At 32.4% G+C, this 22,362-nt stretch overlaps 1 protein-coding gene across 9 annotated transcripts in view; it reads right to left on the minus strand.

Moving 5' to 3' along the window:
- The window catches only part of LOC145254621 (receptor-type tyrosine-protein phosphatase epsilon-like), a 732,106-nt gene that overhangs the window by 184,813 nt on the left and 524,931 nt on the right, over positions 1-22,362 (minus strand). For all 9 annotated transcript variants that reach the window (XM_080113291.1, XM_080113282.1, XM_080113273.1 and 6 more), the window contains one exon: positions 11,786-11,920. In XM_080113291.1, coding sequence (XP_079969417.1) covers positions 11,786-11,920 — 135 coding nt within the window. The remainder of the gene's footprint in view (positions 1-11,785; positions 11,921-22,362) is intronic.

The following is a 22,362-nucleotide window of genomic DNA, read 5'->3' on the forward strand; positions in this document are numbered from 1 at the left end:
AGTAATCTGCATGAATTAAAATATAATATTTAAGCGCATCTTACGACCGGGCAACTCCGGGTAACCTACTAGTATATAACTAAAAGTAAAACAGAAGAAAACAAACGATGGTATGGTGCTTTTTTTTTATTTCAAATATCACTTCCTAATAAATAAATAAGAATTCTTTTGCAAATAATTTGTTGGGCTTATTCAATATCATTGAAATAAATTACATTCATTATTTCTTTTATTTTTATATTCTGCCGGTGTCTGTGGCAAGATAGCTTCCGCACACACGGTAGCAGATGCCATTAAAAGAAGGAAAAGTAAATATAATATGCAATAATGTGCCATAAAAAAGAACGCTCCTATGTAGGAAGTAGATTTATTCAATTTATTTTTTACTCGTAATTGCTTGTATATTTTTATGGGAGGTCAGGCGCTATTGTCCTAGTTTATAGCAGACATTCTATGGATGCTACCGTTTACAAACGAAATCTAGTATCATCGTCATATTTTAATGCGCTCCCTCATGGCAATTGTGTGTGTCAAATTCAAATGTCAGGAAAATGCATAGATATATACACACACACACACACACACACACACACACACACACACACACACACACATTAAAAAGAAAAACGAATTCACAGGAATATATATATATATATATATATATATATATATATATATATATATATACTCACACACACACACACAGAGTAACTCGAATTTGGGACTGGATAAGAAGTCTCTTATATCTGGGTTTGGTATTTTTTGTTTAGGTAAGTATGGGAACACTCATAATCATTACGTACAGGACACTAGTTAATTTAACAGTTATTAACATAAAAACACAGACAAAAATACATTTTCAATCAGTTTTCACAAATAATTTAGTCAAAAATTACCTTTCCTTAAAAAAGTCAGTCATTTTTTATTGTACAGAAATCTTTTTGTTAACATCAGGAACAATCCGTAAATCATTTTCAATACACCATCAGGATTATTGCTTTTTGCTTCAAAGTAGACTGTCAGAGTTTCAAGCGCATTCAATGCAGTCAGAGAATTCGGCATATATATATATATATGAGCAAATAGTTATTAAAACATGTTAAAAAACACTTTGAAAAAGAGTTAAAAACATTTAATTTGAAAAGGAAACACTAAATAAGTGGATAGTCCTTAATCCGCAGAGTCTCAAAGAAATACTTTCCTTCTCATCAGAGGGTAGGAATTAGCAAAATGCGGGATCGGATTTTGCATGCAAAAGTATTTGATGAAACTACAAGTAAGTCAAAGATTTTCTTGATAACAACAAGTGAAGCAGAGGGAATAAGGTGAAGAAAAAGGTGATTTCACGTGACTGGATAGTCTGGTGAAAGGTAAAGTATCCAATGACGGTAAAATCCAAAAATGTAAATCCAAGAAAGTTTTTACATCTGGCTGAGATTACTTTATGAATATTAATTCTTTAATATTTATAATATACTTTACTTTTACCATCTTGGATCATTTTGGTAAATTTAATTGTAATTTATATATATATATATATATATATATATATATATATATATATATATATATATATATATATATATATATAAATAAATATATTCTTTAATTATATAGCTCAGCATAATTAATTCTCATCGGCCCCTAATTAATGAATTAATTGAATAATTAATGAATTCCCATAACATAATACCTACTCCCATGTTATTACGCCCAATACTGCTACAATCACACTCTAGCATATTTAAATTTATTATCTAATAATCCCCTGGATAAGCCTACGTCCCCCTCCTCTAATGTATACCGCTATACGATCCCCTATCTATGCCTGTTACGAGGTGTCGCATCCATATCTCATTACCTAGTACATACTCTCCTCTTTAAAGAATCTTATGAAGGTATCAATTATACCAGTCATCACAGGAGCAACCGAGCTAATGAAAAAGAGTTTCAAAAACTATCTGACGAATATACCCAGTGAACTAAGTACAGGAGAAATACAAACAATAGCACTTAAGGGGACGGTTAGAATCTTAAAAAAGATCTCTCGGCTGGAGTAACTAAACTAGTGGGAGAATGTTTGGCATCCGGTAGAATGCCCCATCCCCAGCAAAAACAAAATAAGAAAATTAAAATAAATGAGAAGCTTTAGGCTTCGTAATACCTGGCCTAAAGAGCTTTTATAACCCTTATACGCTGTATTATAATCCCTTGTTTCAAATTGATTAATAAATCTTCATGCCTCAGTGTATATTTTTCTATTATAAATATTTTTTCTCCTGTGTGGTATAATATATATATATATATATATATATATATATATATATATATATATATATATATATATATCATATTTATAAAACTACTTTACAAATATATGTTTTAAAAGTTTTTATCTTTAGTTAGTTTTAACCCTAATTCTAACCTGTTCCTTTGTCAAGTAAGTATATCATACCGCAGGTCAAAGTACAAGAGCTGAACTTGTACTTATATATAATTACGCAGCACAAGACGCCATGATCATGTAAATTATTCTACCATAAAATAACCCCCTTTGCTTTCCTTTTTTTTCCCGGCACTATTTTTTGTTCGATCAAAACGTTGTAATTTTCACAAAAAAAAAAAAAAAAAAAAAAAAAAAAAAATTGAAAACAAGAAACAGAGAGAAGAAGAAGAAGAAGAAGAAGAAGAAAAACAAAACAAAAAAAAAACTCATTTCTTCACCAATACTTTTCCCCTATTTTACCTATTACATGGATTGTTTAAAAGTGTGAATGATTATTTTTATCTCTTTGAACTTGAGACTTTGTTTAGTTTGGCTTTACTGTTGCCGCAACACTTGGAATTTTATTTCATCTGTTATTTTTTTTTAACGCACAATCGTTAAGGAATACAACTAAATTGGGATGATAAAAATATAATTCCTCTTTATTTTCAGCCAACCAAAGAAACTAACATTGTTTTTGTACTTCTCCGTTTGTCACATACATATTACTATATATATCGAGCCAGAGATGTCTCGTGTTGCGGGGTTCGAATCGTTCGGCTGGTGTTAATCGTGACACCCTGCACTGAAGAATCCCGAAAGGATGAAACACTAGTGTCTGTAGGTATTTAATTATTATAGTAAAAAAATAATTATATATACATATATATATATATATATATATATATATATATATATATATATATATATATATATATATATATATATACTAGCAGTTCAGACTGACCTTGCTCGGGCCTTATGTACTGTTCATAACTTTATGTGCATATATATATATATATATATATATATATACTAGCAGTTCAGACTGACCTTGCTCGGGCCTTATGTACTGTTCATAACTTTATGTGCATATATATATATATATATATATATATATATATATATATATATATATATATTAAAAAGTTTGACTCATGTCCAGGCAATCTACATCTAGAATTTCAAGTGTTTAGACCCAAAATTGGCGGAGGGGTTTGGTAGAGTCTGCAAAGGTCAACTCTTTCAACTTTGACCTCTTGCCAGCCAAATTTTCGCCCAAAATCTGATTAAAAAGCTTGCTGCGTGTTTGAATACTCTTTATGTAAAATTTCAAATTTTTAGACTCCAAATTGGCTGAGTAATTTGCTAGACACCGCAAAGGTCAAATCTTTTGAAGTTTGACCCCTTAGCAGCCAAATTTTTGGCCAAAACCCGATTAAAAATCTTGCCCCACGTCTGAATACACTTTATATATAAATTTTAAATGTTTAGACCAAAAATTAGCTGAGTAATTTGATACAAACCGCAGAGGTCAAATCTTTTTTTTTTTAACTTTGACTCCAATTTTGACTCCTTAACTTTTGTTTTAGGCTCAAATCGAATTAAAAAGTTTGATCTATGTCCAAGTAACCTACATCTAAAATTTCAAGTGTTTAGACCCAAAATTCGCGGAGGAGTTTGGTAGAGTTTTCAAAGGTCAAATTGTTGAACTTTGTCCCCTTGAAAGCCAAATTTCTAGCCAAAAATCGAATAAAAATCCCAAATCTCAGTGCCCCTTATGTCAAATTTCGAGTATGTAAACTGAAAATTGACAGAGTAAATTGGTAGGGAAATGTACACACACAGACAGACAATTTCACTTTATATATATATATATATACATATAGTATAGTCAGGTTGACACACCAGTTCTCAGTAGATCACCGAAGTTAAGCAAAGATGAGCCTAGCCAGTAGCAGATGGGAATAACATGTGCTCTATTCTCCTATTTTCTCCGGTTATCTCGGAATTGTTTCTAGTCATCCTAAATTTCTACTTGTCATTGTAGGGCACAAATGACATAATAAATATCGATAATAAGCCGATGTCAAACATATCACATTCACTTAGACTTTAATATCATTGTGAAATGTACATGGATCGCTCCAAAAGTAGAGACTCCTATTTTTTTTTTTTTAATTTAAAAAGTTAAAAGTCTACAAAGACGGGAAAGATACCATTAAAACGAGTAACCTTTTGTGCCCCCCCCCCGTGAAGTAAATAAAGGGTTCCGTTCGAAATTCCATCTAAATTCCTGAGTTCGACAGAAATATTCCTGAGTTCGACAAGATACACCTCTGAAAATAACACTTTTTTTTTTTACAAGGTGGTCACCACTTATCAAGGCCAGGAAGCCACTCAGGGATAAGGGTTATTGTAAGTACAGTACGTTAGTGTGGATATTTAAAGTGTCTACTTAAGGGGGCGGTTCATCAGGAATTTGTTTATGTTGGACTTGAAGACATCCAAGTTGTAGTCAGGAAGGAAGCAGGCAGACGGAACAGAGTTCCACAGGCGTGCAGTTCTAAGAAAGAAGCTTTGTTCATGGAATCTACGTTTTGATTTAGGCATAGATAAAGAGTGGGGAAAGTTTTTGATAGTGGATTCAGCTAGACGGGTGTTATTTGTAAAAGATTGGTGAGGGGGGCAGCGATTGGAGTTAAGACGAGTATCTGCCATGAAAATAACGATATATGTGTGTGTATGCGCATGTGTGTGTATATACAGTGGGTAGCAAAAGTATTCGGTACATTCGTGTTTGTTCATATTTCTCCAAGAATATCATGTTTATTTGATTGAAATTTACACTCTATCTCTGAAGAGATATTATCTATCTTCAGATATAATGGGAATTAATATATAATTAATCGAGGAATATTTATCAACAAGAAATTAAATTATTCATATGCAAAAGATTGGGGAACAGTAATCTGATGAATCCAAATAATATGTATCCAAATGTGTTCACCAATAATTGGCGAACCATACACACTGAACTTGGTGCACAAGTCAAGTATAGGTTGAAGTTTATTCTTACCAAATATGGTTGGATTGCAGAAAGAATTGTACATTTTATTAATAATTTCGTGAATGGCGTCGTTGTTGTTGTTGTTGTGGTAAGGTGGAAAAGTAATATGGTTGGATTGCAGAAAGGATTATGCATTTTATTAACAATTTCGTGAACGGCATACTTTTTGTTCTTGTTGTTGTTGTTAGGTGGAAAAGTAATTGTTCGAGTTTAACAAATTCATCTTTTAGTTTGATTATTCAGTTATGTCGTTTGACGTCATATCAACGCTTTTTAGGTTATTTCATGCCAACTCCATTAATTTTTAGTAAAAGGTTTTATGCTTCAAGTTCTTTATAGCATCAAATGAATTACATTTGTGTCTTCTGGGTCATAATTTGTTTGAAGAACAAAGTTTGCTTTCAGATTGGTGAATGGTAGAGGTTAATCTTTAATTTAGACTCACAAATGGACAAAATATAAGCTTAAATTGTAGCCAGATATTACTGTGTATCTGCTAGTTTAAAGGCTTAAAAATTGCATTCAAATTTCTTGTGATCAAATGTAAATATCGAACATGTTTGTTTTCATTATTATATCTAAAAAAATGCAGCTGCTGATTTTTTTTCTGTTTTTTTTTTTTTAGAAATTCAGACGTGAATTTGAAACCATTATCAATTAGAAAGTCATTTTAAATGTTAACTCAAATTGAATATTATTTATTTTTGCACCTAAAGCATAAAAGATGATCAGTATTTCTAAGAAAAAAAAAAGGATGCTTGTCCAAAATTTCCCCTATATTAAAAACAGAAAACTAAAGAAAATCTGATTTGGTTTGGTTTGGTTTTATGGCATGCCAACTCTTTTTGAGTTATTTAATGCCAGATACAGTTATTTTGGTAAAAGTTTTTATGCTTCAAATTCTTTATATCCTAACATATTTATTCATGGTGTTGTGTTTGTTCTTGCTTTTGTAGAACATTATTGAGCTGTGCAAAGGGTAGGGAAAGACGATAACATCAATGCTTGGTATATATTAGGTCAGGAAACCAATATCTTCAGATAACCTAATCTATTAACACCAGTAGTTCATGTTTTAAAGATATATATTACTGATTGCAAACGGTTTAAGATAATCACGTTCCAGAAATACTATTTCAAACTAAGACCAAAGAAATATTAACCTAAAACATGACAGTTCAACAGGGAGATGGAATCATTTATAGAGATACTTGGATGAATTTAATAAATAAATTAATGTCAACTCAACACAAACAATTTCTTTCAGAATTTGAATTTGCTTTGACATTTAAAATTTTCTTGGAAATTACCATTTGCTGTCAAAGAAGGCAAAGAAATGCTAAATAAAAATTGAAGAAATAGTGCATAAACGATTTGTACATTAATTATCTGTCTACGTCTGTTGTTTTGGGAAATATAATTCTTGCAACTTAATTAATAATAATTTGACTGCATTAGAAAAACCATGGGAGAGTCAGCCATTGCAAATATTTTCAAACAGTTTTAAAAGAAGAAAAACAATTACTTTCTATTTCCAATTCAAATTTTCAATTCTTCAAGTTTTTGCTTGAAAGCACAGATTCTTAAAGAATCTGTGACCAAATATTCTTTGTAAACAAACTAATATTGGTGTTATTTGGCTTCTTCGGACTACTGTTCTAATCTTAAGTGCTATTTTCACAATGTAACCTTCGATTTTCTTCAGGTATTTTGTCAAACTCTGGAATGTTTCTGTCGAACTCAGAAATGTGGATGAAATTCCAGAACCCTTTATTCACTTAATGGGTGTAGCATGTTCTCGTTCTATCAGCCATAACTGGATAAAGGTCCTAAGTTATTTGCAATTGTGTTTTCCAATCGCCCACACTGAGAATTGAACCTTCAGGCGAATGAATATCACTTTTTACAATTGATTTTTTTCAAGTACTCTAAACACTGCGCCATGGGTCCTTGTGGATAGTTTTAGTACGAATTTTAAGAGCTTTAAACCTATTTTGTTTTTAGTTGTATGTATCACTATTTATTATTATTATTATTATTATTATTATTATTATTATTATTATTGTTATTATAATATAACTGTACATTGATTTAACACGACTGAGTTATTCTTTTTTTGATATCTTTTCAATTCGCTGAGCGGTCTATTTTATTTCAGCTGCCATGTTATATATAATGGCGCCCAAAAGTTTTTGTTTAGCCATATTCAAAAAAAAAAAATAAATAAATAAACGCCAACAACAACAATCACTTCTGATGATCGATTGAACCAATCGGAACCGCTTGAGACGAATATGGCCAAACAACAACTTACATACAACAACATAATATATAATATTCCAACTAAACTGAAATAAAAAAATGCGGTCGGCAAATTGAAAAAATATCCCAAAAAATCGGAAAAAAGAATAACTGTGTCGTGTTCAATCAGAATATATATGATTTTTTGTGAAATAAATTATATATTTTAAAAGGAAGAATCTATTAAGCATGTATGATAATGCCTAGAAAGGAAAGCTGACCAGTAAGGGTTGAGTGCATGATTCACAAAGAGAACCAATATGAGAATGACACAATCGCTGTATAATATGAGTCTAAATGGAAGACTTAGATCTGATGAGCTCAGAGGACGATGAAATATGAACAGTATATAGAGATGTGTGCAAAATAACGAGACATCATTGATTTGGTCGCATTGAACGAATGGATGAGGTTGGCAAATGCAGAAGAGCTGAGCAAGTATGAAAAGTTTGCAGAGAAAGATTTGGGATGAAGTTATTGTGAGGGACTTCAGAAAAAGATAAATAAAGATGTGGCCGGACATTGGTTAGTTTGGAAGTCAAATTGAAAAAGAACTACTACATGACAGCATGATAATAGTGATGAAGATGATGATGGTGATGAAGATCATGATGATGAAGATGATGATTATTATTATTATGCTGCTGATGATGATGAATATAATTTTCAGATTTCAACTGAATTTTCAAAACAGTGTAAATGTGATGGAATTTAAATTGATTGATCCTAAATAATTTACCAAAAAATAATTTTCACTGTCGGAAGCGGTACTGATTTACAAAGAGGTATGAGGGTCATCATTTTAGTTTATGAATAAGAAACTAGCATAAACAGACCAATGACCAACAAATAAAGCTAATCTGCAGAAAATGAATAGATTGCCAGCTAAGCAAACTACTCTAACTAAATTTAAACAGCATAAAAAATTGTATACATTTAATTGAACACAAACTGGTTTGTTGCATCTAGCTGGGTGGAAATTGACTGTTTACATTTTCCAGATGGTATAAGTACAAGAATATGCAAAATTGACAAAATGAGATTTAAATTGAACATCATTAATTCCGTAGTTTGCAATTCTATTAATTGGACCAGTAATGCACCTTAACCATTTGGGAAGCAGATCTATGCCACCATATATGGTAATTTTTCGATCAAACAATGGAAAGAAGACTAAAATTACTTTCTAATTTGTTCTTTGATAAATGAGTTTGATAAAATGGCTTTGCAACAAATATCTGGCACTTCTTCAACTCTCTTGGGTTGTCTTGGAGAATTTGTTTGTATTTTGGATATTTCTACCTTAGTGTATTTCGATTGATTTGTTTTTTCTTTCGCTTCTGCCGCTTGGGGTTAAAAAAAAACAAAAAAAACTTTAAACTTATTCAACGTTTGTTTTGTTCTTTGACTGTGGGGATTTCCTTGAAGGCGTTTACCGAAAATGTTTCACATCGCTACTAATTATTCCACATCTATTTTGGCAAAATGTTTGATGCAATGACCTCTTGACTTTATATCGTTCAACTGCCAAAATACTAAATTAATACTAGACAATGGTTTCAAATACTACTTTTATATGCGTCTGTATTTTTCAACAAAAGGCTTCATCAGCCAGTCAGTTCATCATATTTCAATAGTAAAACAGCACTTTCATAATTAGATGTACAAATATTAAATTAGCATATTTAATATTAGATGCTTCGAAACATTCTTATAAAAGAGTTCTACTCGTCTGTTGGTCTGTCATGCTTAATAGCACATTAGTAGATCTGTCAAGATTAAATTTAAAATAATGTGTTCATTATATGAATTATATTATTGTTGTATCGTCGAGTTGTAGACAATATTCGGATAGAACAGATTTATTCTGTTAGGTACAATAATAGAAGTCCGTGTCGGGTAGCAACACCTGGGGAGTTGACAAGTAAAATGGTAAGCGTTCACATTCCATCTCTCAGATTCAACTGACTCCAACCAGTTTCGCTCTCCTTAAATATACGTGAACTGTAGTCACGTGCTCAAGTCACGTGAGAACATTGAACCGTTTAAGTACTGAATGAGTAGGCATTTAAGAATATCAAACGTTTATGTGATAGGGTGACGGGAATTTTCTGCAAACCTAATGTTATCAAATCAATCGCAAATAGAGTTGATCCTTTATGTAATGTCTATGTGTCTCAATGTGGGAGAACGTGTTTTAGTGCACGGAGTACATGTAAAGAAAGAAAGAGGTGGGAGAAAGGAAGAGGTGGGAGAAAGGAAGAGGTGGGAGAAAGAAAGAGGTGGGAGAAAGAAAGAGGTGGGAGAAAGAAAGAGAGATTCAGAAAGGGTGACAGACATTATATATTATCGCTAATCGACCAACATCGTGTTTAATATCTTTCCAGCTGACTACAATATGGACGTCTTCAAGTCCAATGTAAACAAGTTCTTGATGAGCCGTTCCCCTTAAGTAATCCAGTTCACCAAATTTACACTTCTAACGATTACTATGATATTGTCCTTTTGACCACTCTACACTCTTTAACCCTTATCCTCGAGTGGCCTCTAGGCCTTGATAAGTGGTGATTCCTTTGTAAAAAAAAAAAAAAAAATCTACGAGACATAGAGATAGAAAACAGTTTTTGTTCAAAATCTGATGTGGTTAAAAGAAACTCGAAGATTTTCCTTAATTAAATAAAAATTGCATTTAATCTTAATAAGGCCAGCATATGCAGTAGGATGTTATAATTTAGATCAATGTTTTTTTTTAATTATTTGCCCTTTCCTTTTTGTTTTAAGACATACTAGCATTTCAGCCCGGCGTTGCCAGGGTGTTTAGAAGTGTATGTTGAGCAAAAAAAAAAAAAAAGCGGTCATTTTTTTTAAACTTTGACCCCTTAGATCCCTATCTAAGGAATCTATACCTAAAATTTCAAGTGTTTAGATCCAAAATTGTCGGAGGAGTTTGGTAGAATTCTCAAAGGTCACATCGTTGAACTTCGACTCCTTAACAGCCAAATTTCTGGCTGAAAACGGATTACAAGGATTTTCCCAAATCTCAGTACCCTGTATATCAAATTTCGAGTCTATAGACTTAAAATTGACAGAGTTATTGCGTAGGGAAATGTACACAGACACACACACAGACACGTTCACTTTTATATATAGATTAAAGCAAATGTTTTTGTACCTCATTAAGAACTATTGAATAGGAAAGAGATTCACCAGCCCAATGTTTTTTATTATTTACCTTTTCTTTTAAGGAATATTTTTGCACAAATGTTTTTGCACTTTATCAAGAGCCATCAAATGAGACAAAAATTCATTTTTTTAAAAATTATCTACACGTTTTACTTTAAGCCATATGACTCAAAATTTGATGAACGATTTATATAATTTTCCCTTTTAAACAACAGTAAGCAAATAGAATAGATAAACGCAAAGATCAAATGTTAAATTCATCAGTCCAAATATGACAACTGCTTAAAACAAGCAACGATATTTTATTTTGAGTAACATTTGTTTTTACTACCAAACGACAGTCTTGCAATCTGAAGAATTCTGAGTCATAACAAATCAAAAGCCAAGCTCAACCGAACACAATCACTGGAAAGACGACCGTTTTCATCAAATTCTAGTTTTTACTTTCTTTAATAAATATCGATTTTCGTAATTTTGGGGATATAATCATCTTAAAAATACAAGGAATACGTAGATGGCATTATTTTCATGTGAAATTCAGTATTACGATTTCTGAAATTTCGTCCCAGTAGTGTAGAAGTGTCAAATATTCTCATAAACTGGTTATCATCTCTCAACCCACCACGAGACATTGTGAAAAAAGATGAGAATAGTAGTCCAAACAGTCGAAATAAACATAATGATTGTAGTTGAACAGTATATTTTATAGCAATATTCATTGGTTAAGTTATGGCTCCCTTTTTCTTCATCACACGCCTTATAGAGTAGACAGACAAACCAAATTCTGTTTTATTGTATTTCCAATAAAATTCCTCTCCGGTGTTAATAATATGGATTTCTTATTGATTGCTTTTTTTTTTTTTTTTTTTGCTTCAAACACAAAGAGAATACAAATGTCTGCAAAAAAAAAACTTAGTATTTTTTAGTGAAGGGGAGGGGGAACATAAATGATAAAAAATACTAACCTTGCCAGTCTCGACGAGGTTTGTCAACATTACAAGTTTATTGCAGTTGACTTGCCATAGCATCCTCCAGAAGTCTACAATGATGGCACTGGTAGGGCCTTGTGAGGCAATATATTTTCGTGGCCTGCTGTATCCCTGTAAGGTGAAAAAGAAAGAAAAGAATTTCAAAAATGAAGAGAAAACTTTTATCTCTTTAGTGAAACAGACTTTTCTAGAAAACAAAAGACTGTCCCTTCCTACACACACGCATACATACATAAATGCACATATAGAGAAAATAAAACAGCATTCTAACTTTATTTTTTGCAGTTACGTTTGTTTAGTGTTAAGAGGTCTCGTAATAATAATGTGGGGTTCATGCCAAGCACTATAACTCAGAAGAGACAATGATACACACACACATTATATATATATATGTATATATATATATAATGTGTGTGTATATATATATATATATATATATATATATATATATATATATATATATATATATGAGAATAATGGAAATAGTATTTCGATGAGATAAATAAAAAAGGAACAAACCAAGTTATGTGTTCATCAGTGTTTCGTCTTTATTACGGAAGTCTTGCAATAAATACGAAACGTTGATGAACACATAACCGGGGTTGTTCCTTTTTACCCCTCTCTCTCTCTCTCTCTCTCTATATATATATATATATATATATATATATATATATGTGTGTGTGTGTGTGTGTGTGTGTGTGTGTGTGTGTGTGAAAATTCTTTTTGGGGTACAAAATTTAATTATGGCTGATTATATAGACCAATTAGCATGATGATTAAAAAAATTTAAAATAAAAAAGGGCTAGCTAACCGGGTTTTGTTCCTTGCTCAACAGAGTTAAGTCGAGGAAAATTGCGATTTAAAAAATTGTTATGAATATGGCGGGGAGAGAGTATATATATATATATATATATATATATATATATATATATGTGTGTGTGTGTGTGTGTGTGTGTGTGTGTGTGTGTGTGTGTGTATACACAGAGAGAGAGAGAGAGAGAGAGAGAGAGGAGGGGAGAGAGTGAGAAGTGTAGACAATGCAATAATGCAATACCTTTATTTATTTCAGTGCTAAAAATTCAAGTTCAACAATAATTAAGTGTGCAAATAGATATTGGCCGGACAACGCCGAAAGATGAGCTTGTCGACGATTATTATTATGGTCGTTATTAATATTTACAGATAAAATTATTTATGTTCAAATGTTTTAATAGAAAGGAATGTAAGTTTTCATAACTATTACAAACAAATCTGTTAATGTGATGTTAATTTGATAGATAAAATTTAAGCTAACCATAATATAAACAAAGATACGCGACAAAATCCCAGCAAGGCTACATGACGACGTAATGGAAAAAGATAGATTTTGAGATGTAGAGTCTTAGTTACGAGGGAGATTACTCTGATATGCAACGCGTTAGCAGACTACGGGATTTTTTTAGATAGGACGCCCGTGGAAGCAAAATGTAGTCATACAAAATGTTCCACCTCTGAGAAGGAACCCAGCAAGAAATAAATGACTATATCAAAATATAATTCACGCCAAAAGTTTTCACTCTCGAAGAAAAGAACCTTTAACGCATGGAAAGGATGCATGGAAGGAAGATTGGAAGTATGTGTTTTTGCTGGTGTTCCAACCGACAATGATATTCGTCTCTTGTTTACACCCTGCCGATAAACTGTTTAAATATGCACACACCAACACACAATAGAGAATACATTAGACAAATCACATACCAAAACGCTAAACACTCATAAGTTAAAACAGACTCATTATAGAAAACACACACACACACACACATATATGTAGACACATTTTTACGCGTGTTATACTATCCAACAGTACGATCGTTTCTAAGATGATTAAGAATTTTTTCTATAATTTAATTCCAATATGTCCTTTTTTCAGTGTTTTAGGAAAAAATTGCATAGAAGTGAAACAAAAACGACCTTATTAAACAAAATATATACGCCATTAAAGATGCAATACCAATAGTGCTATGATTAAATTCTATGCATTTTCTATCTCTCTATATATACACACACACACACATATATGCATGTAGATGCAATTAGATGTAGACTTGCGATTTATACATGCACACACACACACATATATGCATGTGTGTGTGTGTGTGTGCATGTATAAATCGCAAGTCTACATCTAATTGCACGCACAGACATATTTTCATAACCGCTACCATTCCATCTACTGATTGCCTTCGAACTTATAATGTAAATAAAACGAATGAAAGCCAATTTTCGAAGTCAGAGAAGAACTAGTGTTACAATCATAATTATAGTGTTTATCGTGATTCACTGAGAAGGTACAGCGGCATTGGCAGCCGTCAAAAGGTGAACAGCAGCAGGAAGAAGGTGCCAAAACATTCGCTATGTCGTCAAATCGATAAAACCCAGACACATATATACTCAGACTGATATATATATATATATATATATATATATATATATATATATATATATATATATGTGTGTGTGTGTGTGTGTGTGTGATTTGTCTTTACATAAGCAGTAGTTTGTTGCCACACAGTCATTAGCATGTTTCGGTCTACTAGTATTTACTAACTAATTATAATTTTAGAATTCCGTTAGCGAAAATAAGGGTTGTTGCCTGATGAGGTCTCTAGTTACTAAACACTAGTAGACCAAAACATGCTCATGACTGTGTAGCAACAAACTACTGCTTATGTAAAGACAAATTTAAAATGTAACTTGCTCTAATCCTGTATTGAGCACTCTTGTATAAACCTCGTTATATATCACTGGTTACCCTACCTTTGAAAAATAGCAACCTCAAATTATATATATATATATCTATAATATAAAGCTGAACGTCTGTGTGTGCGTCTGGTCACGAATAGGCTCCTATATGGTTGACTATTATAGAAAACTGATCACATATAATGATAGAAGATGTATTGAGACACAGGAATGGGTATGTTTGATCTGGCATAATGATGATTCATTAAAATTGTGGGGTCTGCGTACGCGCCTGGCCGACAAAGTATGGAAATAAAAAATTAAAAAAAAAACGTTTACAAGTGTTTTTGATATAGATCTACATAATAATACCTTGATAAGTATGTTTTAACTTAAATAGGGATGGTATAATAAAATTGTGGGGTCTGCATTCGCGCCTGGCCTCCATAGAATGGAAATAGGCACACGCTTTAATAAAGACTTTTCATATCTATCTGCGTAAGTATACTTTGATAATTATGTTTCAGTTTGAAGAAATATGGTATAATAAAATTATGGGGTGTTCGTTCGCACCTGACCTCAATAGAATGGAAATATGTCACAAAGTTTAACAAGGTTTTTTAATATAGATCCACAGAATATTGTGATAAGTGTTTCAGTGTGAACAGGTATGGTATAATAAATTATGGGGTTTATCTATTTTATTTTTACTTCCATCATAGTTTGCTTTGGTTTTGATACCCTCCAAATTCGAAGCTATCTCTTTACAACCCTTCCTTTTCATAACCTATCATACTTTCATAAATCAGAGTCCATTTTCTGTAGGCTGTTTTTGAACCCAGTCAAGAATGGGTACTTTTGCTAATATATATATAGTTCTATGAGTAACCAGACACACATACAGACGTTCAACTTTATATATATATATATAAGAACAAGTAGTTAATAAAACATGTTAAAAAAACATTTTGAGAAAGAGTTAAAAACATATTTAATTTTAAAAAGGAACACAAAATAAGTGGATGGTCCTTAATCCGCAGAGTTTCGAAGAAATACTTTCCTTCTCATCAGAGGGTTGGATTTAGCAAAATGCGGGATCGGATTTTGCTTGCAGAAGTATTTGATTAAATTACAAGTAAGCCATAGATCTTGGTAACAAATAGTGAAGCAGAGGGAATATGGTGAAGAAAAAGGTGATATCACGTGAATGGATAGTCTAGTGAAGGGTAAAATATCCAATAACGGTAAAATCCAAAAATCAAAATCCAAAAAAGTTGGTTAAGTTTCCATTTCCACAAGTAAAATCCAAGGAATCGTGTAATTGGAAGAGGGTCCAATGTAATCCCAAAGGCAGAAATCCGTGGAATAATTCACAAATGGGAGCAAGGAAAAGATGTGCGTAGAAAAAAGAATTTAAATCGACTGTCAAGGCTGAGCTAATTTTAGGAGAAATATATATATATTATATATTTGGATTTTACCGTCACTGGATTATTTATCTTCCACCAGACTATCCATTCATGTGTAATCACATTTTTCTTCACCCTTTTCCCTCTGCTTCACTTTTTTTGTTATCAAGTAAGATCTTTGACTTACTTGTTGTTTCATCAAATACTTTTGCATGCAAAATCCGATCCCGCATTTTGCTAATCCCTACCCTCTGATGAGAAGGAAAGTATTTCTTCGAAACTCTGCGGATTTAGGACTATCCACTTATCTAGTGTTTCCTTTTCAGATTAACTATGTTTTTAACTCATTTCAAAGTGTTTTTTAACATATTTTATTAACTGTTTGCTCGTGTATATATATATATATATATATATATATATATATATATATATATATATATATATATATATATACATATATATATATATAGTATGTAAATTAAATTAAAAAGATAGGGAATTAATTTACATAGAACTTTATTAAATCAATAAGGATGAAACTAAGAGGAAAATGAAAAGAACCTCTTTAAGCCATGACAAGTTTCGTGTAATTTTTTTCCTCGTCTTTTTTAATTTATCCGTAATATTCATACAATTCATTACAACGTACCTTTGCAAATGCGGAATGTTCTGACCATTAAAACAAGTCTAGAAATCGTCTTTATGTTAGGAACGATGTTCGTCTTACTGTATACAAAACGGAGCTGGACATAAGAAGACTCGTCACAGGAACTCAACAGCAAGTGTGTCATTTTCAGCAAAATTTTAACTTTGATTTGTAATTTTAAGTGAACTAAACAAACAACACGAAACAAAATCTGCACTTTTTTGTTGTTGTTGAAGTACAAGGGTCACCAGTGCTGAGGTAGTCAGTAAGGGGACCTAATCAAACGTTGAGAAACACTGGTGTAAACATAAGATGGAATATTCCATTACAAGTCAAGTAAGAGTTAGTGCTACGTGTGCAGGAAGCTACGTTATGGGAGGAAAAGTGTGGCAGAAAAGATAGAGAATTCCTACCTCTTGAGAATTAGCCATCAAAGCAGACATAATGTTTTCGAGGCTTAATAGTATGGTCCCTTTAAGAGAATTATAAATAGGCTGTCAATTAATGTGAAGTTCCATCCAACTGGACCGTTGAACACTATTATTACAATGCATATTTATTCATATTATGAATGGATTCTCTTTACCGGGTAGAGCTTCTATTATCTTGATAGGTTTACTTTAGAAAGAAAATATTCTTTTTTTTAACTCATTTATATATAATGCTCTCTATCTTGAGTTGAGCATATTGGGAAGTGATATACATTCTGCCATTAGCGTATTAAGCGATGCTCTTTGCGTAAACAAATCGAGCTTAGGCATTTGAACGATGAGAAAACATCGTTAATTTACTACTCACGCAGCAGCAACAGCAGCCAAATAGCTTAATGGTGAGGCGCCTTGACTGTTGTTTGGGCAGTAGAGTTTCGATCCTGATTTGAGATAGTTGCCTGTCTAGCCGCACTGATGAGCTGTGATACAGCGAAACAGTATTGTATGTGAATGAATATATATATATATATATATATATATATATATATATATATACACTAAGTATCTTCTGATAGATATAGTCTTTGAACCAAGGACTAAATCTATCAGAAGAAAGTACTTAGGTCCCCTGATAAGACCATCAATTATTAATAATTGACTGACCGAAAAAGTGTCATGTCTGTATAGTGATCATATAAAATGTTAATCTGAATATAAATAAAATATATCTTGCTTTTTTATTGAGCACTAGTATATAAACCTCGTTAAATTCATTGTTTTTTTCCTCTTTGAATACTTTAACCTGGAATTAACTATTTTATCGTATATTCTATATAAGTGAGCATGTGTGTATGAGGACACTTCTCAACCTATATGCTCAACGAATTTTTAATCTACAGATTTTAAATTCGGTATATAGGATATTCAGAGATGTGGAAAATTTTTAATCCGTTTTAATTTGGAAAACAGGGCTGCTAAGGGGTCAAAATTGAAAATGTGGTACGTGGGAGGCCACCGGATTTTTATCTCTGTTCAACTGTTTCTCACTGTGCATGCGCGGTCGTGAAATATGACTGCTTCCTTATGTTAAGTTTGGGTTGGTTTGAAAACACTCTTTGAAAACCATGGCAAGCTGGCGTAATGGTTATAGTACTCCCTGCCTTTAGGTTTTGGTTTCGACCTCAGCTCGAGTATTTTTTTTTTTCATTTACTTACAAGAAGTGAACTGTTTAGAAAAAATATAATACTCGCATGCACGCGTTTCAATTTTTGTTGCTTTTTTTTCATTTGTGTTTTTTTTTTTTAAAGAATTGAACTACTGTATTTCTGTTTATAATAAATAAAAATACTGCATTAATTAAACTATAATATTTGTGTGCATTTCACGACCGGGCAACGCCGGGTATAGTCATAAAAGTGAGAATGTGTGTATGTGTAAGGACAATTCTCAACCTATATACTCAACGAATTTTTGATCTAGAAACTTGAAATTTGGTACATAGAGGATTCAGGCACGTGGAAACTTTTTAATCCATTTTCATCCGGAAAAAAGGGCGGGTAAGGAGTCAAAATACAAAAATCGAGGCCGTCGGATTTTTAACGATGTGTTAACTGTTTCACGACTGCGCATGCATTAATCGTTCATATTATGTTAAGAATAAGAAGGTTTGAAAACACCTTTTGTCGATCGTGTTCAGTTGGTTCAATGGTTATAGTACTTGACTTACTGTCTTTAGGTTTTAGTTTCGATCTAAGATCGAGTATTTATTTATTTTTTACTTACAAGAAGTGAACTGTTTAGAAAAGACATAATACGCACAGTTTCTTTCCGTTCTTTTTACGTCATTTTTTTTTCAAGGAATGTAACGTTACTTTCAATACCGGGCAACGCCGGGTACATCTTCTAGTAAAAAACAGGGTGAGTCACAGGAAACGAATATTTTTAGAACGCTCCTTGCTCTCCTCGAGTAAGGGATAGGGAATGAGAAAGGTAGTTTTTAAATCTGCTCAAGATGCCGTTTAGAGTTTTGTTTTCCTTAAAAACTTCAGTTTCCCGTGACTCACCCTATATATATATATATATATATATATATATATATATATATATATATATATATATATATATATACAGGGTGACCCCCCCCCTCAAAAAAACAAAAGCTAAATGGAGGCTATCTAGAACATATGCTGTATAACGGAGAAAAAAAGGCCAAATACCCTTGTGTTTTGGTGTGATGTTTTGAATATAATAAACTAGTTATGACCGAAGTTTCATTTCATTCGTACAAAACTCTAAGAAACGGGGCCTAATTAGAGTTGGGGTCCGTTTTTTGGGGGGTCACCCTATATATATATATATATATATATATATATATTCATAAATCTATATCCACTGTCTAGTGTAGATAGATTTTCTCTCATTGCTGCAATGTTATTTGCCTATGCACACCTATCTTAGCAGTGACGTTTCCAATGTATGTGCATTTATAGAAAACCAGCTAATCCTATGCACATTATCAGCTGCACAATCACACTGCATGGTTAGCGTGTCTCCGCTCTTCCTATCTATCCCTTAATCTACCTTTCCATCTAGGTAGACTGTTTGAGGCCATATCTGTTTGTTGAGTTCTCGTCTCCACAAGTCATTAGCTAACATTTCCTTCATCACTGGCATGACTCCATAAAGACTCCATAAAGAGAGTTTTTAACAAAATATACATAAAAAAAAAACATCTTATACAACGCTTGTTTGTTGTGTCATATGATGGCTGCCAGTAAACAAGGACAAATACAATACATCTTTATAAAAACAAATGCGTCTTTCTTTATTTCCTTTTTTCGCACGATTAACAAGTAAGCTTTTTTTTTTGTATATATTTTATTCGCAAAGATGACAAAATATAAAGAGGAAATAAATTCATTTCTATTACAGTCACGTAAATTCTTTCCAATTTAGATTGTAGCCAATTTATAGTAGTGATTTAACAATATATACATATAAATAAATCTATGCAGCTTCCATTCCCAAACTCAATTAGGCCCCGGCGTTGTCCGGTCATTAAATTAGATATATTTTAATATACCAAGATTTCATTAATATTATTATAGAGCCAATTATCTAGCATGTCATATAATATTGTACCCAATGTATAGTCTTGGTTTCAAATGTAAAAAAAAAAAAAAAAAAAAAAAAAAAAAAAAAAAAAATATGACTAAAGTGCCATCACCTAGAATCGAAACCAAACTAATATCAAAACTGCAGCAGTAAAACCCTATGACATTACCACTAAACCACTGTCATTCGGATATGAAACCATTAAAAATAAACTAACATGACTATACAAAACATATAACGATTTGCGCATGTAAATCAGAGTAGTTTTAGTCGACTCACGCATGACAAGTTCTGATTTATTTCGACTTTAACCCCTTTTGTTGATCCCTTAAAACTTATTTTAACCGGCTAATGACCCATAAAAAGCGTAATCATTTGAGCCGCCTAGCACCACTCTGCGACTTTTCATTTTGGAAGAGATAGAGTTTGAAAAAAAAATGGAGACAGACGGACAGACATAGTGAGTTTTATAAATGAGAGTATCACTTAATAGGTGTCATAAGCTGAAGAATGCACAAAAAAGATGAAATAACAGTTAGTTTCAGAGATGAAGTAGACTTGACCCGGTCATCGCTGTTTATGTTCTGGTGTTATTCTTGACACACTAGTTGTATAAAAAGTGAACACCCATTGGGCAAATTAAAATTTATGGACCATCCTACTAACTCAAAAAAATAAAAAAGAAAAAAAATGGCATGATTTTCTTTATAAAATTCAACATGTACAAAATATACCAAACCAAAAATTATGCAATATAAACACTTACACAGACAAGTGTTTCATCGCTTCACAGCACATCGGTGTGGTTAGAAATAGAAACCACATCAATCACGAAATTCAAAAAGCAGATCCTTCAAGCCCTCGACATAAATAACCTCGACAAACCAGACAAGCAGCTAAATTCCACCCTACACAGTAGAGATCCCTAGATGACAGAAAACCTTATACTCTAATAGTTTATTACCTAGGACTGCTAGACTCTGGAATTTCCTTCCGGGTTCCTGTTTCCCGAACTGTACTGACATGCAGAAGTTCAAGTGTAATGTAAACAGACATCTTGCTTCTCAACTCTCTACAAATTATATCCCAGATATTAGTCCCCCTACATCAGAATGGCACTGTGACTTGTTTGGGGTGAAAATGCAATAAAAATGTGGACGGACGGCTTGGAAAAAAAGCTTGATGTAAGAAAAATCGCCGGAAAAATTGCAGGAAGATAACGATCAAAGTTCACTGACAATCTCAACAGGGTCACTGGAAACACGAGTAGAGATCTCATCAGGAAGACCAAATGCAGAGGGGACTGGAGAACCATGGGCATTGATATGTGCAAGAATAAACCTGATACTTGAAGAATTTTCATTATTTAAAATAACTTTTTATATTATTAATTTAAAAAAAAATACTAGCTGTTAAAAACTTAACAGTAAAGACATAGCTGTAAACGCATCAATATAATGGTGACGGACATTTTACGATCCGAAAGATGCAAAAAAAAAATAAAAAAATAAAAAAATGAAAAATATTTAAAAGAAATCGAATGATTTTTTTTTAAATTGAATGTTTGCACCTTCAAGTGGTTTCAAAACAGTTTGTTTACTTTCTAAAAAAAAAAAAAAATTAATTTCATTAATCGTGCTTCTTATGCAATGTAGTCGTTAGATCATAGAAACAAAAGACAGGAGGAAACTCGACTCTCTTTTTTTTTTTAACAAATGCCTTTATATCCGATGTTTCCAACAACGCATTTTTTTCTAAATATTTTTCTCTTCCGCGTCCCTGCTACCATAACTTTACTGACATGCAGAAGTGCAAGTGTAATGTAAATGGACATCTTGCTACTCAACTCTCTAGATAGTATCCCTGCAAATTATATCCATTTCTCCTTCTCTGGTCGCGTGTGACTTTTCTTCCCATGGAACGCCACCTCCATGTCTCGAACTGGTGCTTTTCTGAACACCAGCCACGCCTCGAACACGTGTGTCTATCATCATGTCCCAAACGCCACTTTTCTCTCGACACATACGTCCTTTTATCTTTGCTATGACGTCATTTTGCGCAGCCGGCTTAGTCATTCGCACATCTTTATGCAGGAGTTTTTACCAACTTTCTTTCTATGCTAGAATGCACCCGGTGTTGCTAAATCGTAAAATACACTTAATATATGGTAGTATAATTCATGCAGATTATGAATTTATTATTATAGAGACAATTCTCTATCGATTATTATA

Source organism: Euprymna scolopes, chromosome 3, assembly GCF_053919585.1.
Source record: "Euprymna scolopes isolate OS-2025 chromosome 3, ASM5391958v1, whole genome shotgun sequence".
NCBI classification, from domain to species: domain Eukaryota; kingdom Metazoa; phylum Mollusca; class Cephalopoda; order Sepiida; family Sepiolidae; genus Euprymna; species Euprymna scolopes.